At 53.6% G+C, this 21967-nt stretch overlaps 1 protein-coding gene across 1 annotated transcript in view; it reads right to left on the bottom strand.

Annotated features, from left to right (window-relative positions):
- Window positions 1–21967, bottom strand: part of OAZ2 (ornithine decarboxylase antizyme 2) — a 71623-nt gene that overhangs the window by 39288 nt on the left and 10368 nt on the right. Inside the window, 5 exon segments of the mRNA XM_059372251.1 lie at window positions 12655–12800; window positions 13286–13436; window positions 14186–14248; window positions 15349–15387; window positions 15969–16046. Coding sequence (XP_059228234.1) covers window positions 12655–12800; window positions 13286–13436; window positions 14186–14248; window positions 15349–15387; window positions 15969–16046 — 477 coding nt within the window.

The following is a 21967-nucleotide window of genomic DNA, read 5'->3' on the forward strand; positions in this document are numbered from 1 at the left end:
GAATGCAGAGAAAATGAATGGGTTAGAGGGTGTGGTCCCCCCCCCCCCCGCCAGTGATGAGAGCCAAATACAACCCTGGCACCTCTCCAGACTTAAACTTCCTGTCCATGAAATGGAGACAGTTATTCCCCAGATCACATCCCAGAGCAACTGCAAAAATCTGAGACAGGAGTGCTTCGTGACTATAGGCTATGGGCATAGCTCCTGCCTTCTCTCCTAGCCCCGTGATTTTAAGGTATCGAAAGCCACAAACTCCAGTGATTCATCTTGAGTGATAAAAACTACTCATTCAGGCAGCATCGCAAAGATGCGACTGCTTATAAAATGTTAACAAGATCATCCAAGTCGGGTATGAGGAGTCGCTACAAATATACATATGACCCCGCTCTAGCCAAATCAGGAAACACGTCTACCTTCAGACTTCTGAGTTCTGATCACCCTTATCCAGGGGTTTTTCCCTCCACATACAATAATGGTTGGAGCCTTTGCTTCTTGTTTGTTTGGTTAGCCTCTTAACCAGGTAACTAGAAAGGTGTGGGTAACTGCTGGTTCTTCGTGCCCTAGTGGGCTCTTCCAGTTTCCATGAGATTCTCCCAGTCTCCCAGGAGCCCTGGCCGTTTTGAGACCCTGTGGCCCAGAATTACAGGGAAACATTTAACTTTGGACAGATGTGTCAGAAAACCGGGTCTCGAGCCTTTTGCTTTCTGTGGGCCCGCCCCCCCTTTTTTCTTTAGATTTATTTGTTCATTTGAGACAGAGAAAGCAGGGAGAGGGGTAGAATGAGAGGGAGAGAAGCAGACCCCTCACTAGGCACAGAACCCTGATGTGGGGCTCGATCCCAGGACCCTGAGATCATGCCCTGAGCCAAAATAAGAGTCAGATGCTCAACCAGCTGAGCCACCCAGGCACCCCTCTGTGGGGCCCTTCTAACTTCCATTTCCATAGCTGCAAAATGTAGATAATAATGCCTTTCTTGCTTATCTCACAGGGCTTTTCTGAGGATCACCAGAGATGTTGTGTGTGAACATGTTTGTCAGCTGTAAAGGAGTAAGTGACTATCACTGTTGGTATAACCACTACTGTCGTCGGAACTCTCAGATCCTACAAGCCAGCTCTGGAGGCTTCCAGATGTCGGCTGGGATTCCTAAGCCTCTGCCCTCTCCTTCCTCCACCACTCCTCCAGGTAGAACGTGTGGTTAAAAACCTTTTTAGAACCCTTGATCCACTGGGAAAATAACCAAGAAATGCATAATTTAGAATCACTTCAGGGATGCCTGGGTGGCTTAGTCAGTTAAGCGTCTGCCTTCAGCTCAGGTCATGATCCCAGGGTCCTGGGATCCAGCCCCACACAGGGCTCCCTGCTGGCAAGGAGCCTGCTTCTCCCTCTGCCTGCCGCTCCCCCTGCTTGCACTCGCTCTCTGACAAACAAATAAATAAAACCTATTTAAAAAAATCACCTCAGTTTCACTACTTGTTCAGGACGAGAGAAAGAAAAGAGGTATTTTTCTTTTTTCCCCCCCCAAAGATTTTATTTATTTATTTATAAAGAGATACAAAGAGAGAGATCACAAGTAGGCAGAGAGAGAGGGGGAAGCAGGCTCCCTACTGAGCAGAGAGCCCAATATGGGGCTTGATCCCAGGACCCTGAGTCCACAACCTGAGCCGAAGGCAGAGGCTCAACCCACTGAGCCACAGAGTTGCCCCAGAACAGGTGTTTTTCTAAGGATAATCAGAGCCGTGTCACTGAGTACCTCCTAGGCATTAGGCACATTCTTCTGTAATCATCAACACTCCTAATACTGAGAGAAGGGCAATGGGTTTTCACGAAATGATACAACCACCGTTCCTATCTGAGACTCATCTTACTAAAATGTGTTAAAAGGAAATACACCATCTTAGTTCTTGCATAAGCCAGAAGCCACAGGGGTCCTACAGACCCAACAATCTTACCCCTTAGGTTAAAAGAGAGACAGCACAGAGCTGGGCTGAAGGTAGATGGGCCTCTGTGTCCCTTAATCCGGGAGCAGCACCCAGTATCCTAGAAGAGATTAGGCCATACCAAGACCAAGACACCTGGGCAGAAAGCAGAGCGTGGCATGACAAGAAACCTGAGCTCTATCCTGGCCTCTGGAACTGCTAGGATAGACTTCCAAGCCCATGGCCATCCTGGGGCTGCTGCTTCTCTGCTGCTAAAGGGGGAGGGGGTGTGTGTGGGGGGCTGCTGCTTCTCTGCTGCTAAAGGGGTGTGTGTGTGTGTGTGTGTGTGTGTGTGTTTTCTGGAATGGCCGTGTGTGTGTGTGTGTGTGTGTGTGTGTGTGTGTGTGTGTTTCTGGAATGGCCATGTGGGTGGTGGAAGGAGCTGGGCTGGGAGTCAGGAGACAGGAGTGAAGCATGTTCTTAGCTGTTGTTTTTATAACCCTAAGAGAAAACCACTTCATCTCTCATGCTTGTTTCCTCATCTATAAAACGGGAGACTGGACTAAATACTCTCTGTGCTAATATTCTGATTCTGACAGTCAAGGACCCCTCGGAAAACCAGGCACTGTGGTTTGCTCTAAGGTCGTGAAGACCTTGGCTAAGGGGCACCTGACCTCCCTCCCAATGCCAGCAGAGGCTCCCACTCACCCAACCTATTCAGGGGCCAGAGAATGGGGGAGCTTGTGGATGTTGTCTGCACTGAGCAGAATGTGGGTGGGCTGGGTGATGGTCAAGGAGACCCAGGGGAAAGGCTTCAGGAGCTTAGGCCCCTTTCCTGTCAGCTCTGGAACACTGCCAGGACAGCGATCTGCCCAGCCTCTCCCCACTCACAGGGGTGGGCCCTCAGCTCCTACATCCCCTCCTCTGTTCCTGAAGGAAAACGTCAGGGAACAGTGCCTGCTTTCCTGGAGGTAGCCCATGATTGCGGGTGGGGGGAGGCCTTGCGTGGAAGGAAAGGTAGGCGGGGAAGAGAAATAGGTAGCTGGGTGGAGACATTTTTCTTCTTCCTCCTGACACCTTGTAGGAAAGTCTTTCTTCCTCCATGTTTACTTCTCCCTTCCAGGGTTCCTTCTGGTACTTTCTGAGGGGCTTTGCCCTATTTTTCAGGGACATTTGCATTCTGACAGAGAGTTCCTCAAGATCAAAAAGCTTTATATTCCAGACCTCGAAAAATGGAGTTGGCCAGGCACATGCATCACAGGCCGGGCAGGGTAGGAAGGGCAAGGCACCGGTGAGTCCCCTTCCCTCCTGAGACTTCCAGGACCCCATGGAGCCTAATAAGCCTTCATCCTGTGCAAATTCTCAAAGAAGCTCAATGTCAGGCCACACAGTCTAGAAGTTCCAAAGGCGGTCCAAGGAACCTGCTCTCTCCTACAAAGGCTCCAAATTAAGACACATCTCTAAAAGGACTGTTTAGGCAGCAATGCCGAAGAATGTACCAAGTACCATCTTTTTTCCCAGGAAATCCAGAGCCAGCTTCAGGCCCGGCATGGGGGGTAGTCCAGGTTCCCAAGTGCCTGGACAAGCATCCATTTACACAGGCCTCCCTCGTGTGTGAAGGGGAGTGGGAGGTGTGCGCCCTTGTGAAGAGGCCTCCTCTGCCACGGACATGATATTGGTGCTGCTGGGAAGGAGCAAAAGAACCCTGGGTGTTCCCAGATGCCTAAAATACTTTCGGAAAGGAAAGAAGCCTTTTGCCTGTAAAAGATCAGGATTAAACCCCTCTGGGAAGGAATAAGGTGCTTTTTGAAAGAAGTCCAGCATGGGTGGCAGGTCTGCTGCTTCTGACCTGTCTTACTGTCCTTGCCAGAAAGATTTTAACTTCACAGCTTCACAGTTCAGTCCAGACATGACTTTCTGCGAAGGCCTCGCACCCTGAGGAAAGGCCCCAGTCCAGCCGGAGAGCTCCTCTTGGATGGCCTCAGGGGCCCCTCTCTTTCCTGGCTCCTCTCAGACCCAGGCCTGGGCCCTGCTCAGCAAGGCGTGAAGGAGGCCCCCCAGGGAAGCCAGAGGAGCAGGGGCCTTTAAATTATGGAGCAGCTTTCCTCGCCCCTCTCAGAAAGGCCCAGCGCCCCAGCTAAATAATTCACCACCTCAGGAAGACCCAGTGGTTCCTGACACAGCGGAAGTAGGTCAGGCATCAGTGTGGCCCTGGAGGTGGGAGGCGGGGGTTCGAAGCAGCTCCCCGCCAGCACTAGGGGATGCTTTGGGCTGGGAAGAGATGCCTCGCTGGTCCAGATACCGCAGGGAGGTGAGGGGTACATGCAGGAAAGCATCTACCCCTCCTCAGGCTGCCATGCTGGTGTGGACACAGACCTCTCTCTGGGGTCCCTGTCACCCTGCCAGGCTCCTCCTCCTCCTGCACAACACCTGGGGGCGTATTCTCCCTTCCTGTGCAGATACCCGCTGGGGATGCATCACCCCGTAGCCTCTAACAGCTGACACACTCATCAGAACACCTTAGACCCAAATCCCCCAGTGCAGGGCTGGGATTCAGAAAAGGTGAGGCAAGGAGAGAGGGAGACCAGGGCAGCCACAGCAGGGCAGTTTGAACAGTTTTGCTCAGAACAAGACTGCAATGAAACCCTACAGCTGAAGCCTCTGGGGCCACTTCTGTCCTCCCTTTCTAGGCACAGCTTGGAGCCAAGCTATGAAGGGTATGGGGTGGGGGGCGGGGCGTAGACAAAAAAGACAAACAGCAAAGCTATGAGGACATTGCGCCAACCCTCCAGCTCCAAGAGCTGGAAAGGATTCCAAACCACCACGTCACAGATGAAACTGAGGCTCCAAATCACAAAACTGGGGCCGCTGCAGGCATTCTGACTGGGTTCGGGGCAGTCTGGGGTCTCAGCTCTACACGGTTTCCCTGACCTTCATACCCACGTACTCCAGCTTCCAGCAAAACCTCCCCTCAGGAATCAGCCACCACAGAGCTCATGGGGAGCCTACAAGAGTGCAGGAGCGTTGCCCTTTCTGGGCCAGACTCCTGGGTTCCCTTCCTCCAGCATAGCCTCACACCAAAGACACTGCCTAGAGGAGCCCACCCTCCCAAAGCACAGCCCTTTTCTTCTAGAGGGCCTGGAAAGGCTGCAGGCCAAGAAGGTCAGGCCAACTAGAGCACAGCACCCAGAGAAAACAAAGGTCCCATCTGGGTGTTTCCTCTGGGTGCAGAGACTCTCCACCCATGTGCTCAGAGCTGGGATGAGGACAAAGTGAATGAATCAAAAGCAGGGTGGGCTGGCAGATATTACCCCACCATGGGGTCCTTGGCAAGTCCCTTTTCTTCCAGGACTTAAGTTAGACAACAAAGAAAGGAAGGAGAGGCTATGTGAGCCCCAGGGCCCAGGACCCTTTCACCTTTCTTCCCACAGCTCACAACGTCTACCCTTTAGTTGTGCCCTCCCAGTGGCCATCTGGGTCCCGTGGAAGCAAAGGCCAGAGAACAGTTACTTTGGATGACTTTTTATTTTGCATTTCATATATTATCCAGCTTCACATTCTCACAGGATCAGCAATTACAACAGCCACCTTGTCTCCTAAGTCTGAAAAAGTCAAGACAGCCACAGCTGTGGCCAAAGGCAAAAGCACTGATGTGCTCACGAAACAAACAAAAAAATTGCACAATTTTTTCCCCTTCATTTTTCTGAAACTAACGCCTGACGCAAAGGCTCACTGCTGGAGAATGGAAACCCTTTTCTTCTTCATGCCTCAAACTAAATAAACATTAAACTTATCTGACAAGGCGAACAAGGTCTCTTTAATAATTAATTGCACACACACACGAAAAATCCTTTATGATGCATAAATATTTTGTTACACAGGGTACAAAAATACTTTCACTTTTTGGTTGGTTTCGAAGTTTGGAAAGAATGAAGAGCATGGGCAGGGACGGGGTGCACTGTGGAGAGGTAAGCAAACCAGGCAGAGAAAGGATTTTCTTAGCAGATGCTGGCCCCTCTAGGAGGAAGAAGCGGAGGACCCGGATTTGAAATGAAAAAGAAAACACTACCTCTGTTAGGTGGTCGTTGCTGTTCAGCCTGGAAGCACGTGGGGGTGGGGGTGGGGTCCCCCGGCCACTGGGCAGAGTGAGCTGCGGGGCTCAGTCCTCACTGAAGCAAGGGGCTTTGGGGAGGGTGTGGAGAGAGGGACCGGGAATGATGAACCACTGGTGGCCAGGACCTGTTGCTATGGTGACATAATGTGAGAACAAACTGTACACTCACATATACACAAGTTTAAGTGTCTTAATTCATGCCAGAAAACATGCAAAATTAAATGCCTCGTTTCTCTGAGGTGGAGCTATGGAAGCAAGTCTGGACCGGAGGTCAGGCCTTGCTCAGTCCCAGTGAGGCCTCCGGGTTGGGTCTGGGTATCCCAGCAAGAAGGCCCCCCCAATCCTCCCGGGAGGTCTCGGTGAGGGGGCTTTGGGGGAGGAACAGGGCAGAGGAAGAGGAGGAAGGAAATGGGAAGCAGTCCACTGAGTCAGGCTTAAAATTCACAGTCTTTGGAAGGAAGCAGCAGCTCTCCACAGGCCGCCTGGGGGCAGTGGAAGCTCAGAGCGGCTTCCTCCCCAGCGGGGCAGGGGCTTCAAGCTGCGGTGACAAGACCTGGAGGGAGGGGAGAGAGGTGTCCATGAGCAGAGGGATGGGACAGGGCCTGAACCCAGGACTAGCCCTCATGACAGGCTGCAAGATGGGTGGCAGGGGGTGACAGTGGGAGAAAGGGAGAGACCAGCCAGAGTGCCTAGCGCGCAAGCTCAGGGGACGCCTAGCACCAGGGAGCTGCTGGGCTCAGGCAGTGGGAGGAACCGTGGCCCCCCGCAGGAAGCGAGGCTCTCAGACACTCTTCCTCCTGGGCCTCTGGGCCAGCACTTACTGAAGAACTAACAGAACTGACGGTATTTCCATCCTTGCTGGGTGGTATCAGAGGAAGGGTACCAGCGCACCTGCAAGAGAAGCCAATGTCAGGAGCTAGCTGGGCAGTCCCTTTTCTTGACTGGAAAGCCGTCACCGTGCCTGCTAGAGCTCTGCTTCTGTCACTGATTGGCCGACGCCAGGCCATTTACTCACCTCTAGGCATTGGTTTCTTCATCCTGAAAATGGGAGAGGGCCACCTGACCCGCCTCCTCCGCAAGGTCGAGGTTCAAGTGAACCATGCTGTGCACTCCACTAGGCCTGATGTGAAGGCACCAGCTTGTGCCAGGTGGAGTCTCGGCAGCGGGGGCGTGCCCCTCCCCCCGAACTGGGAGCGTGCAGAATGCCCGACATCAGGAGAATGAACCTCCTACAGTATTGCTCAGCTTCTTTCTGTCTCCGTGCCCTCATCCCCGCATAGGATAGAGATGACTGAACTGATCCTCAAGGGGGTTCATGAAGATTAGGGGAGACACGACATACAGACACCTGGGAAACCAGAGGTGCCGTGGTCTCCCAGAGGCACGACTCCCAGACACTGGCCCTGTCCTTGTAGGGTTTGCCAAGGAAGCCTGGGCTGAGACCCAGGGGATGCCTCCATCCCTTTCCATACCTCTGTTCCCTCCTTTCTCAGCCTCCCAAGTCTCAGAGATTTGTAACCTGCCAGCCAAGCCCTCCAGTGGGGGCCTGGCAGCTACTTCAACCCCCAGGCCTTACGGAGCACTAACCCCAGAGCAGGATTCCCAGGGCCAGGTCAGGACATGATGTGCCCTCCCCTTCTAGGTACAGCCTCCCCACAGGCCCGGCATCTGGGTACTGCCCCAGGTACACACAAGCACCGCCTGCCCCAGCCTCCCCGCGGCTGCCTCAGACTGCTGGGGGAACATGGCATCCCAAGACAAGTCAGGGGCAAGGGGTAGAGTGCCCAGGGAAGGGGACTCGGGGTCCACTCAGGAAAAGGAAGGGATGGGACGCAAGAACCAGTGTAGAAAACAAGTTGAGCTGGCCTCACAGATCCCCCTGCTCAGCACTGCAGCAGTGGCCTCAGTTTCCCACTCGGCTGCCCGGAATCCCGCCTCTAATCAAGATCACGGGCAACACCAGGTCACCTGGGGGCCGGTGGAGGCTTCTTAAGAACTTCTGCATCCCCTTCAAGTTATAGGTGTTTTATACACCCCAGGACCCTGGTCACCACATGCTCCCTAGCACAGGCTGGTTACCCTAAAATGCCAGGACACTTGGCACAGAGCAGGAGCAGATCCTAGGTCACCTGACCTTCCTGTCTCATCCCCGGAGCCCAGGACCCTCCCTGGGCTCCGGAGATGAGACACTGCTCTCACCAGGACACAGCTGACCCCGTGCCATAGGAACCACCTAGACTAAGAGCCATACAGCACAGAAAAGGGTCAAGTGCCTCTTCTTACCTCTGAGCTGCTCGGCCTCAGAGGCCACTATCTTCTCCCCTGCCTCTACAACATCTGGAAGCAGTTCCCTCCCCTGCCAGCTGACAGCCAAGTGGGGGGGATGCCTCTCCTCCTCTCGGGTGAGCTGTGGATTATACTCTAGGCTGGAATGGTGGCTGGGCACGGAGCTCATCCCACAAGACAGGGACACGGAAGAGAACAGCCTGGTGGCTACCAGCCAAGCCTGTGAAACACCCCTGGGGGGGCCTGGACCACCACCCCTCACCCGGCCTCCGGCTGCTGCAGCCCTGTGGCAAGAAGTCTGGCCAGGCTGGGAGCCTTGCAGGGCTGGACAAGGGGCAAATGTCGATTAGGGTGGGGAGGACTCGGAGGCCTCTGACTCTCTCGTAACAGGGGAAGAAGCCAAGTCTTCCCGCAGCTGCGTAAGCGGCTCCATTGGCAAGACCTGCCTCATGGGGTCCCCCTCTCCCCACTAGGTGCTGCGAATCAGCCTCCAAAGCAGCAGCTCTCCCCCCAGCCTGAGACGGGCCACCACCTCCTAGGGGAGGAAGGAGAAGCCAACCCCCGTTTCTGAGTTTGGGAGGGAAGCGCCATCCAAGTGGACAAAACATCCTTGAGGGGTTGGCTTTCCAAGACACCCGGGACAGGCTGGCAGTCGGGCTCTAGAGAAGCACCATCCCTTCCTGTCCCTGCTTAGAACAGGAGACCCGTAAGGCACAGTGATCAGGGCCAGCACCTCAGGGAGTGAGTGCTCGGCCTACTCCCAGGGCCTCTGGTTGTTCACAGGGATTCTGTGGGTCCTGAGAAGCCACCCTACAGGGACAGGCCCATGGGCATCTAGAAGGACCCGGCTCCAAGAAGGGCAGCATCAAAACGAAGGGGGAAAGGGGCACATGGAGGGGGCACATGAACTCAGTCGTCTCTCAGATCTTGGGACGGACTGAGAGGTGGACAGAGGACTCAATCCACATGAGAAGAAACAGGAACAGCCAAGAAATACGGGAGCCTCATTCATCAGAAAGCCAATTAAAGGAGCGCTCAGGCTGGCATGTCTACACTTTGACCTTGTCATAGTTCTAGCAGTTTACGATAAGGAAACCAGCAGGACAGGCGCACGGGGTAGACAAGGGCGTCCGCCGCAGCACGGCCTGTCAGCACAGAAAACTGCGTGAACAGCCTCATGTTCCGTCGGTGGGGAGCTGGACACACTTATATGACAGTGGGTTTGCCAGACAGCCGGGATGTAGATCTACATTTACCGACAGGAAGCAAGGGCCTCATACTTAAGCTTTAAAAGATTAAACGTGTAACTTTTATAAAGAAAAAAAAAGACCCACAGCTATAGTCTTATACATGTGCACCCAACCAGCCACCTATCCTAAGGACTCAAAGCAGCCATTTTGGGGGAAGCAGGATAGTAAGCAAAGGGAAAAGAGAACCTTATCATGCCCATTACACAGACCAGAAAATAGAGGCAAGGGAGTTCATGTAATGTTAAGGTCACCAGTAAGCAGTGAGCCAGTATAAGAGTCATGGTCAAAGACCCCCACATCCTCAGGCGGAAGTAGAAAATGAAGCCCAGTCTGGGAGGACCCTGGGATGCAAGGGGACACAGAGAACCCCTGCTTTCAGGCTTGTGCCAGACCCTGGTGTGCCCCTGCCACCCATACCTCTTGGATGCCTCACCCTCTTAAAGGGGAAGATTCTATTAAGAGAACCAGAGGGTGGAACAAAATGGCCTCATGCCAAGGCAGAGTGCAACTGAACCCTCCCCAAGCCCCTTCCTGCAGGTCTGGGCCCCGTGGCCATAAATGGATGCCTCAGCCGAGGCTGGGCTAATGGCAGAAGGTGTGCCGTTGTGTACATGCTGGGATAGGGCAAGGAAGGACTGCTTTTCATCCCCTTTTGCTACTACCTTCTCTCCAAGTCCCCTCCTTGCCCACAAGCACAGAAAGTCAGTTGTTATTCCTCCAGGTTCAGAATAATGCCTTCAGATCAACAGCGTCCACTTTCCTTATTGAGGATTTCTGGCCCCCATGTCTGGGCCGCACTGTCGGGACGAGGGAACTCTAGGAAGGTAAAAGCACAAATGCTTCTACTTGGAAAATACTCTCATTTTTACGACTGCATTTGGTCTAGACAGGGTGGTTTCCTGCTCTGGAGACTGACGTCCAGAGAAGTCGAGTAGCAGGGACAGAACAAGTCACTCCCTGGTCTGATTTCTCGTTGTCAGCCTTCCTCCTGAGAAAATGCCATTATCCTTTGAGGTGGCCTTTATTCCCTTCCGGGGGAGGCCAGAGACAGGAACCGACAACCAGTTATGCCTCCAGCCTCAGGGAGGACCCAAGGAGCGTGAGACAATAATGACAGTAAATAGTAACTGTGATAACTGACCCTTCTCTAGCTCTCCCTCTACACTAACATGTGAAAAACAAACACTGATAAAGTATGCATGATTATCACCATTCCAAAGAAATGGAGGCACAGAGAGGTTAAGTAACTTGCCCAAGGTCACACAGGGGTTGAAAGAGCCAGGATTTGGACTGAGGCAGCCAGACCAGTTGGATAGCCCCTGGGCATGGACAGGCTGGGAGAAAGCTGGAAAAGAAGACGACTGGAGCGCACAGAGCCCTGTAGTATGGCCTTTAAGGACAGGTTGTCACGTGCCACTCCCAGCCAGCTGGGGAGCCTACCAAAGAAAGGGCAGAGGCGTCTCCCCCTATTAACCTGACACACTGTCTCGCTCCCAGCCGCTGCATTACCACTGTCATGGCGGAGCATCTCAGAGCAGAAGGGGGAGAACCTCTCCACCTGATCTGATCTTGCCCTCTCATTTTACAGATGAGGACACACACAGAGGCCCAGAGGTAGAGTCACTTGTAAAAGATCATGGAGCTCAATGGTGGTAAAGCTGGGGTCGCAGGCACGGAGGCCAGCAAGGCCTCGCAGGGCTGCTGCAGTGAGAGTCCCTGCTTGACCAGGAGCACCCCGGCCCACCTTCCCCACGCTGCCAGGTCACAGAGGACAAGGACTGTCTTCTGGGCTTAAAATTCTTTGCTCGCCGCAGTACCTGGCTTGTGCTACCCAAACATTTCCCTTGAGGGAAGGATCTTTACCACCTTCCTATCCCCTGATCAATTTTCCGGCTGTCTGTGGTACTCAGCTGGGGAACAGTGCCAAGTTTAACCACGCTTCTGCCCTCAGTAGGATCTAAAGCAGCCATGGCCAAGAATCCCCCCGGCTGAAGGAAACAGCCTGCGAAGGTAGCAGCCGGGAAGTCCATACTTTCTACCTTGGGACTGGGTGGACCCAGATGTCACGGAGGCCTTCAGAGGACTGGAGACAGACACGCACTCAGCCGTCCCTTGTGCAGAGCACCCAACCTCTCCCACCTCAGCTTCTGGTTCCTGTGAACCCCCTTGTCCTGGCTTCTCATGTCTTGCTCCTCCTCCTGCCCTCTTGTCCTGCCTGGGCTACCTCCGTCAGCAGCAGAATGGGCCTGGCCCAGTTGTTCTTCCCACAGTCTACCGACCACAGGCCAGAGTGGTCTTGGCATTGCTCCTCAACCTCACTGTGCCGCTGGTGGCACCCGGTCCCTACACCCGGCAGTGTGTTCTGCCACCACCGCCTCAGGGAGGCTCAGGCCAGGATGGCTGGTGGCTCACTGGCCTCTTAGGTACCCACCACGGGACGGCACTCGGGAGCACAGAGTCCCACGGTGCCCAGGGCCCTCCCCAACCCTCCCTGAGAGGGGATCATCCCCGGCTTCCCACCCCAGTGCAGGGCCACCAAGAGGAGTGTCCAGGCTTCGTGAAAACCAGCGTACACGCAGCCCTCGGGACGCTCCCGCTGCCGCGCTAGCGCTTCATGTGCTGTTACCATGAAACTCTCGCCACAGCCCTGAGGTAGAGAATACTGTTCTCACTCTGCCCGACAGTAAAAAAGCCAAGACACGGAAATCTTGAAAAGCTTTCTGAAGTTTTTGAAGACAGGAGAGGCAGAGGCAGGCGGCCTGGCTCCGGAGGCCACACTCAGGCTGGGACCGGCATTGGCGCTCTGTCACCACAGGCAAAACGCAGTACGGTGCCCGCCTGAGGGGTTCAGGGGGTGGTAGGACCACATTGGGTCTCTCTCAGCTCACACATTTGGCCGCAGATCCTCGATGTGGCCTGCTCTCCCTCCCCTCTGCCTGATCCCAAATCCTAAAGAGAAGATCACGGAAGAAAGCAGTCCTGCTGTGGCTCTGGCAGCATGAGTGGCCCAGGGGCCACCCAGGAACAAAGTCTGGCTAGCTCTGAGCTTCCTCCATCCCCTACTGCCCCTCCCCCAGAAGGGCGTACCTGAGCGTGGAGGGCAGCGGCAGCAGTGGCAGCTGGGTAGGTGAAAGCAGCAGGTGAGATGGCGGGGGTCAGCTCTGTGGTGTACAGAGGGTAGGGAGCCCAGGCCTCTGGGGACGCAGGGATCAGGGCAGCCCCCATAAGGTCATCTGCAACGGAAGAAAACAGACCCCACGGTCAGAGCATGGGTCTCCCCTTCCACTACCCCATTCCAAACAGAGAATGGTTGAAGTGTAAAGTGCCCACTGAGGCCAGACTTCCCTCAAGGACCCCAAGACCAGGGAAACAAGCCCTGTCAGCTTGACCTGGCATGGCGAGCATCCTCACTGCTTTAAGAAGCCCTAAGATGGGCCCCTGCCCACCTCAACCAAGAGAACCCAGAGACCGTTTCAGGGGAGAGTTGGTGATACAGACAGCTCAGGAGCTTAGTCTGTCTTCAGTCCAGCAAAGGCGACAGGGGAGGAAGGAACGCTAGAGAGAGGTGGCTGTGGACAGAAGAAGCCTCCTGGCGAGGACTTACTCCCTTACTGACAATCTTGATGTCTCCTCTCTATATATAACTCTGCTCGGATCCCCAGCTTGAGCCAAGTAAAAGGACAGCAGATGACAGACGACAGCTCTGAGCACTACTCACAGGGGTCCCGTGCGATGAAGTGTGCTCCTAGGGCGGGGTGAGCATTGGTGGGATTAGGTGTAGCCATTAGCTTGTTCTTGGCCATCTTGGTGTTGGCTTTGGCAAACTCTAGCCTCAGGGTCTGCGGGTTCTCAGGATCAAAGCGAATACCCTACAAGAGAAGTGAAGGAAAGGATGGAAAAGACTTGGAAAAGACTTTGTAGGACCAGACAAGAGCTTGCCTAGGGGGCACCTGGGTGGCACAGCCGGTTGAGCGGATGACTCTTGATTTTGGCTCAGGTTGTGATTTCAGGGTGCTGGGACCAAGCCCCGAGCTGGGCTCCCTGCTCTGCGGGGAATCTGCTGGTCTCCCTCTCCCTCTGGCCTTCCCCCTGCCTGTGCTCTCTCTCAAATAACTAAATCTTTTTTTTCTTTTTAAGATTTTATTTATTTATTTGACAGAGAGATCACAAGTAGGCAGCGGGGGGGGGGGGGGGGGGGGGAGGGGAAGCAGATTCCCTGCTGAGCAGAAAGCCCAATGTGGGGCTCAAGCCCAAGACCCCGAGATCATGACCCGAGCCAAGGGCAGAGGCTTAACCCACTGAGCCACCCAGGTACCCTTCAAATAAATAAATCTTTAAAAAGAAAAGAAAAAAAAAAAAGAAAAGAAATGATCTTGCCTAAAAGCCTCACCCATGCAGGGGACAAGACAGACATGTTGCTTGGACCTTCTAAGTAGTGGCATCTGACACAGACAGTGCAGCCAGGGATGTGGCCCCAGAATGGCTGGGCAATGAGGCACATCTGTAGCCCTTTCTGGGGGGGTGGGAGGACATGGAGAGTGGGAAGGTTTGCAGGAGGTAGAACAGGAATATTCGTTGCCTAGAGGTCTGCAAGTCAGAGAAAACCTTGTCTACTCACGTTCAGTGCATTCTTGGCTGCTTCTGCTCCTGCTCGGCTGTCAAAGATCACAAAACCGACAGGCTAGTAGGAAGAAGAGAGAACACCCTTGCATCTCTCCCAATATTCCATCTCCCCCTCAAAAATAAAACAAACAAACAAACAAAAACCAACTTCTTGCCTATCTCCTGCCTATGTTTAGCAGGAAGAGAAGAAGTTTCTCATGCATCCAAAGTCTCCCATCCAGGCTCCCCATTGTGGGAAAGGGTGCCAACAGAGCTTTATGCCACCACATTAAACATCACCCTCTCGGGCGCCTGAGTGGCTCAGTGGGTTAAGCCGCTGCCTTCGGCTCAGGTCATGATCTCAGAGTCCTGAGATCAAGTCCCACATTGGGCTCTCTGCTCAGCAGGGAGCCTGCTTCCCTTCCTCTCTCTCTGCCTGCCTCTCTGCCTACTTGTGATCTCTCTCTGTCAAATAAATAAATAAAATCTTAAAAAAAAAAAATTACCCTCTCCGTAAACCTTTTTTTGAAATGGTTTCAAACCTTTTTTTGAACTGCATGCCCGTGGGGCGCCTGGGTGGCTCAGTGGGTTAAAGCCTCTGCCTTCGGCTCGGGTCATGATCCCAGGGTCCTGGGATCAAGCCCCACACCGGGCTCTCTGCTCAGCAGGGAGCCTGCTTCCCCCTCTCTCTCTGCCTGCCTCTCTGCCTACTTGTGAACTCTGTCAAATAAATAAATAAAATCTTAAAAAAAAAAATGCATGCCCATAATTAAGTTCCAGTGTTTTCCCCAACAAGAAAGGGGACACCAACATATCAAGGACATAAGAAGGCTCCAGGCTCAATCAAGGGGCAACAGGTTGAAAACTTTTCCAACTTCATTCTGGCAAGTTGGCCACATAGGGCCATCAGGAGCCCAGGCACAGCCACCGTGTCTGTGCTCTTCAGCCTTGGAGCCAGGCTGCAGCTCTGTAAATGTCAAAGCAGGAGGCCCAGGAGCTGACTGGTAAGGACAAGAGAGCTAGAGGCCACTCTTACACTGGCCCAGCACAGAAACCAGATGAGAGGGAGCAGGTCTCAGCTGCCAGATGCCTCAAGATGAGGAATAAGGCAGCAGGCTTAGGTTCAAGCTTAGCAGACAGTCTGGGCTGGGAGGAAAAAAAACTTTGGAGAGAAATTACCTGTCTCGATGTGAGCTTGATCAGGGACCCTTCATAGCCCTGCAGAGAGAGAGGGTCATCACGGAGAAGGTCAGAAGCCTTCCTTGTGCCTATCCCAGCCCCCCTCCTCCCGCACCCAGCTGCACCATTCTCACACTCCCCCGCACTCCCCACCCACGTCCACCACTCTGACCTCCACCACTGGCATGCGCCCTCTGCCCTTGTGTTCCCCATCACATGGTCTAGCACACGGGGTGGGCATCATGAGGCAGCATTCATCATTTCATGCGTAAATTCCCGCTTGCTCTGCTAACTTATAATCTGGAAGGACAGACCCTACCTTGTAAAGTTTTCTCAAAACTTCAACTGAAAAGTCTACACTGAATCACAAATATTCCTTATATGGTTAAATCTACTGAGATTCTCTCTCGTTTCCGCTTTACAGATGAGAAAAAAGAGGCTCAAAGAGGGCTAAGCCACTGGTGAAGAAAGACATGGGAATGAGCTGAACCAAGACAGAGAGCCAGCTCTGCAATCACAATTTCTGATATGCTGTCCTCTGTCTTTTCTGCTGCCCTGTCCAGGTCAGACTCACTCCTGATGTTCCTCCTCTGCCTATGGGCAGCTGGGTCCAGACTCACCTTGAATGGCCGGAAGAGCAGGTAGAGTTCTCTGGGTTTAATGTCCACAGGGAGGCCACTGACAAAGAGTGTCCGGACCTGGGGGACAGAGACCATAGCAGACAGGGTAAAATGGCTCTTCCTTCAGGAAGGAACTGGAATCCTTCCAGAGGCGAAGAAGGAATCCCATGTACCCTGGGCTTCCTTTGAAGGCCAAGGCAAAGGAACACTCGGGAGTTTCACAGCATTTCACTTCTCAAAGCCCTTCCTATCCACTTTGCTTTCTCTGTGTTCATCCCACAGGTGGTCTAATGAGCACCTGCTGACAGCCTCTGTGCACAGACTGAACGGTGGCCAGAGGAGAGAGCCCTGTGTGAGGAGAGAGCCCTGTGTGATAAGCACACAGATCAAGGATCCCAGAGACTTCCAGAAAGCTATGGTGTCTATACCCCTGAAATTATATAAGTTACAATGTATATAGTTTTCAGGGGGTACCAATGACCCCTGGTTGAAAGGCTCTGCCCAGACCAGAGAAGACGCAAGGAGGTAAACAGATCCTAAGTCTTAGGCCATGCTTCACCCTGGAAGGATTTCAACAGAGGGCCCAGCACGTTCACAACCCATCTCCTAGTGCTTCCTATGCTAGACGGAGGCTCTTCAATGGCAGGGACTATGCTGTATTCTTGCCTATATGCCCCATTCTTAGCCTATGGCTGTATTAAATGTTTATTGAATAAGGAAACTGGTTAAGGAGTCAGAGAGGGAAGAGTTACGCAGGGTTTTGGAGATTGAGTAGGATCCCACTAGCTTCAAGTGAGGCAGATGGCGCTATTAGAGCCTTGCCCTCACCATGGTGACAAGTTCCTGGTAAAGCCAGGTCAAGACACCAGGGGTCCATCCTGTGACAGGCTGGCAGACACTCTACCTCACCACTGGCACCGGATGCTCAAGAAGCAAGGCCAGATCAGCCAATAATTAGAATAGGGAGGGAGGATTTTCCATCGTTTAGGTCCATTAAAAATACATATAAAAACTGTGGTTGAGCATGAAAAAACTCAAATGAATAGAGCTCCCCTATACACTTGACTCCTGATTTCAAGCTGCATCCTGTACCATCAAGCCACGCATTAGGTCTTCTCGACTCATCCCTGTTGGTCTAAGAGAAAGCTCACGGGCCTCAGTCACCCCCACCCTCCATGTGGCCATTCCTGAGGCATTCAGATGCCCTACAGGGGCCACATCCCCTTCTCCAGAGGCACCAAAAAATTTCCTCCATGCTCCAGTGATGGCCTCCTGAACCCAGGCAACCCTGGGTTCAGTGGCTTGAACCAGGAAGCTGAGCAGCCAGGCAAAGTTACACCCAATGGAGGCAGGCACACAGACAGACAGACAGACCACACACACCCCCAGTGAATACACAGATCTCAACAGAGCCAGGAATGGCAAAGGAAACCAGCACCGACAGCTGCTGGTAACCAGGGTCACCAGCCCCGCCCACACCAGGAATGACTCCCAGCCCATCGCTGATCAAGAATAGATTGAGGAGGGCGCCTGGGTGGCTCAGTGGGTTGGGCCGCTGCCTTCGGCTCAGGTCATGATCTCAGGGTCCTGGGATCGAGGCCCGCATCGGGCTCTCTGCTCAGCAGGGAGCCTGCTTCCTCCTCTCTCTCTGCCTGCCTCTCTGCCTGCTTGTGATTTCTCTCTGTCAAATAAATAAATAAAATCTTTAAAAAAAAAAAAAAAAAAAAGAATAGATTGAGGACAAGCTGCTTCTCTCACACAGGTGTTTGCCAAGAAGCACACCAGGCAGAATCCCTTGCCATTCAGGATGCATCTTCCCCCTCTGGTCGTGCCTCTCCCTCCCCAGACATGTCTCTGCTTCTAGGCTCAGGTCAAAGGTTCTGCACATTAAATTTCCCTGTGGACGCAGTTCTCGGGCATGGCCCAATCTCCAGAGGAACCTGAGAAGAACTGGACAGCCCAAGCTCCTGGTAGGGTAAACCCAGCTCCTGGACTCTATAGAGAACAACAGTGTCTACACGCCTCCGCCCTCTGATGGAAGGGCCTTTAATTTACATGTAAGCCCTCAAACAGAAGTGCTAGGCTCAGGTCAGGCAGCTTGTTCTTAAAAGGCAGCAGACCCGGGGGTGGGGGATGGAGGTGGGTAGGGAGGGGTGAGAGGGTAGGGGTCACTGATTTTTGTTTGTTTTCATTTTCCAAAAAAAAAAAAGAAAAAGGAGAAAAAAAAAAAAGGCAGCAGACCCGGGCACCCAGCCCACCCCCCAAAGATGGACTGACACAATACAAGCCCAGCCAGGGCTGTGCTCGATGGACCTGGCTCAGTCCTACTCCCTGGGGTGTGGTTTTGGTCAAAGACAAGGATCCAGAGCCACCCCACAGAAACCTCTGCCTCAGTTCTCCCCAGGGGCCACCCATTTCACCCGGGCTAATTTTAAACCCTTCCTCAAATGGCTCCTTTCTGGCCAGACCTCCCTAGAGGCCCCCTTAAATAGCAAGTTCTCAGCATAAAATTTCCTGCTTGGGCTGGGGGTGGGGTTGAGGGTGAGTATGGGGGAGCTTTCCCTCATTCCCAGCTCGGAGCCTCTTTCCAGCCTTCCCTCTGGGCCAGATGACCCCTTTCCTGTGTTTCCACCTTTTAGGTCCCAAAGTGTCCAAAATACTACCATCTGGCTACCACCCCATCTCCCAGGACACAAGCTGAGGTCAGGCGGTTACAGATTAGGTGGTGGGTCCCCAGCCGCCAGGTCGCAGATAGCCTAACCTGTATACTCACTTGACCCTAGCATCACTGCCAGATGATGTGCCCTCTGCCTATCCCCTTGTGCAGACAGGAAAACTGAGGCCCAGAAAAGGCTCATACAGCTGAGCTCTCAAGGGAGCGGAGTTGGGTAAGACCCAGGCACCCTGACTTAGCCATCTATGCCACCAGCAGTCCATTCTGCTGTGGGGGTAGGGGGAGCGGCATCGAGGCGGCCTCACTAGCCCCACAGGTGGGTGAAGTTCTGTCAGTTCGGTAGGCGGTCCTTCCCCCGGCACCTGTTTAGAATGCTGGAGTGATGGGGGAAGACCAAGAAGGAACCAGAGGTGGAAGGAAGCGTCAGCCTAGCCGGCTGCTCAGCTGCTGTGGAGAGGACAGGAGGTTGCAGAGACCACCCCCCCCTCCTGCTTCCAGCTCTGTCCAGTCCTATCCCCTCCCAACAAGCACCCCCACAGGCCTGTCGCAAGGCAGCTGCTTGTGCTGCCCCTCAGCGCACCCCTTCCTCATTCCCTAACTGAATAGCACTTATCTTTCGGGTCCCTCTGTCTCCTCACTCCCCTTTCCTTCCCACTGAGCCACTGGGCTCCACTGGGACCTAGAGTCACGCCTCGGCATTTGAACTACCCACCCCTCCCACCCCGTCTCTGTGCCCCTCAGTCCATCCAGATGAAAGACTCCCAGCCAGGGGCAGGTGTGGCCCGGCACGGCACAGTGACACCACACAGGGGGAGAGCGCAGGCTTGGGTCGGTTACACCGGAGTTTGCCTCCCAGCTTTATGCCTGGCGTGGGGAAGGGGTGTCATCTCTCCAGAGCTCAGTTCCTCCGTCTGTACAATGCAGATACCATCCACCTCCAGGATGAAGAACTCCCTCTCCTCTATGCCCAGTACGTAGCAGAGGCTCAGTGAAATGCTGGTTCACTTAGGGCTCCTGTAATCACATCACCGACCTGCACAAAAACCTCCCCTATCAGGGGCCATGAGCCATGTATTTATAAAGTTGCCTAGTGAGTCTGGATTGGGTCCAAGTCAGTCGGGAGCTGGGAATGCAGGTGAGTGAACCTTAAATAGTCACTGGATTCGTTAATGTTCCTCTTCCCTGGGGAGGGAATGGCCAAGGTGGGAGGCACCATGGAGAGCAGCTAGTTCAGCACTCTCACTCTGCAGATGAGGGAACCAAGGCTCAGGATAGGAAGGTAACACAGCAAGCTGATGGCACAGTCAGGTCCTTTAGGGGACGGCAGGGACAGAGACATACAGTGACTTCTCCAAGGCCTTGCCTACTGGTTGTGTCCCAGGCTTACACTGGAGACTCCTCCTTCTCTGCCCCCACTGATGCCAGCCTCATGGCAATAGGGTGCGACACTCAGGAAAGAGGTTTGGTACAGACAAGGGTTTGGGCACCAACTGCAGGCTGATACCAAGCTAGATAGATTAACCAAAGCACCCACGTCCTGCCTATTCTATGTGTTCAGTAGAGGAATTCAACACAAAAACGTTTTAAAGTATTTGAAGAAAACAGAAGGGGTGGTTCACACAATCCTGGGCTGCTAGAAGGCACCAACTTTGTTGCCTGGGCCCTTCTCCTTCCATACACTCACCCTTTCTCCAGAAGTATCCAGAGAACGCAAGGGATTATCTCCCCCATCCTGAAATGTCTAAGGCAACAGCAGACCTTCTAAGATGGTCACCTTTATGGCAAGTGCTGGTGGAAGGTGCTGGACCACAACCACAACCTCAGTGCAGGTAGAAGGTAAGTTTGGAACAGGGTAGGGAGAGTATCAGGAGAGAAGTGGACAAAAGTATAGAGAATCTTTAGAAGTCAGTGAAAGAAGAAACATGCTGAGGAACAGCTCTTCTGGTGGAACTTGCTAGAACTACCATGTCGACATGGACAAGGAACTTGGCCACTTGCCCACTAAAGACACTGCAGACATGGCTATGCTGCCTTCATGACGGTCAGGAGCAGACCTGGTCTTGCTGGAGGTCCCAGCGAGCCCCAGGCCTGCCTGGAGGAACCAAATGGCCTTTGGCACAACTGTGTCCCCCACCCACCCAGCAGGCTCTGGGGGCTCCTGAGGCTGCTCTTCCTTTAGACAAGTCCTGCTGCCTGTCCTTCCCCCAAGATGCTGGAAGCAAAGGGTTGAGGAGGTCCAGTCTCATTAAAGTCCATGCCCCAGGCTATCACTGGAGGTCAGACTTCCTGAGGTTGTCCAGCTCCTCGATAGGGCCCCTCCAGGGCTGGGAGGAAGAGCCCTCACCTCCCCCACAGGAGGCCCTTGCGCTCACTCTGGGGAGGGCGGAGAAGGGCAGTCTGCAAGCGGTCTCCCGTCCCCCAGCATTATTCTTGAGACCCCTGTGGAGCTCAGCCCAATTTCTAACCCCAACATGACAGGCTCCCTGGAGTGCCTGGCTATTCCTTCAGGCCTCATACTGGAGGTCTCCTTTCCTCTGTGGTCCTCTCCAGGCAGAGGAAGATGACCTTTTTTTTTTTTTTTAAGATTTTTATTTATTTATTTGACAGAGATCACAAGTAGGCAGAGAAGCAGGCAGAGAGAGAGGAAGGGAAGCAGTCTCCCCGCTGAGTGGAGAGCCCGATGCGGGGCTCAATCCCAGGACCCCAAGACCATGACCTGAGCCGAAGGCAGAGGCTTTAACACACTGAGCCACCCAGGCACCCCGGAAGATGACCTTCTGAAGAGAAGTAGGAAGCAGGGACTCTGGTCATCTCATTCATATCTGTGTGTTTCTGATGTTCCTCCTTCAGACAAACTGACATTTGCTTACACATGTTCAGAAAAAAGTGACATCAAACAAGCTTCAGGAGCAAGGGGATAGTGACGCACAAGGTATCAGCCTTAGAACAAGTTTAGACCTCTGTGGGAAAGGCCTCTAGGCAGGACTCATCCTCTCTGTAGGAGTCCAGGTGGACATCCTCTTGGTCCTAGACACTCCCCCAGGCAGAAACCTGTCACTCAGTGCCGCCAATCCAGGCCAGCTCTCTCGACAGCAGCTGCTCAGAGGTCTCCCTCTTCCCTGAGGCACGCGCAGGACCCCGCTCACACAGAGGCTGTAGAGGTATTAAGAGAAGGGGACTGTCGGAGGACAACGAGGGAGTTGGTTTTCTCTACAGATGAAAACAGCTGAGTGAAGCTTCCACAGAAGGCGGTGGTCACTGAAGGACCCCCCCCACACACACAAAGAGGACTCCACATGCAGGCTGGGGCCTGGCCATGCTGCCC

The sequence above is a fragment of the Mustela nigripes genome, chromosome 13 (genome assembly GCF_022355385.1).
Source record: "Mustela nigripes isolate SB6536 chromosome 13, MUSNIG.SB6536, whole genome shotgun sequence".
Taxonomy (NCBI): domain Eukaryota; kingdom Metazoa; phylum Chordata; class Mammalia; order Carnivora; family Mustelidae; genus Mustela; species Mustela nigripes.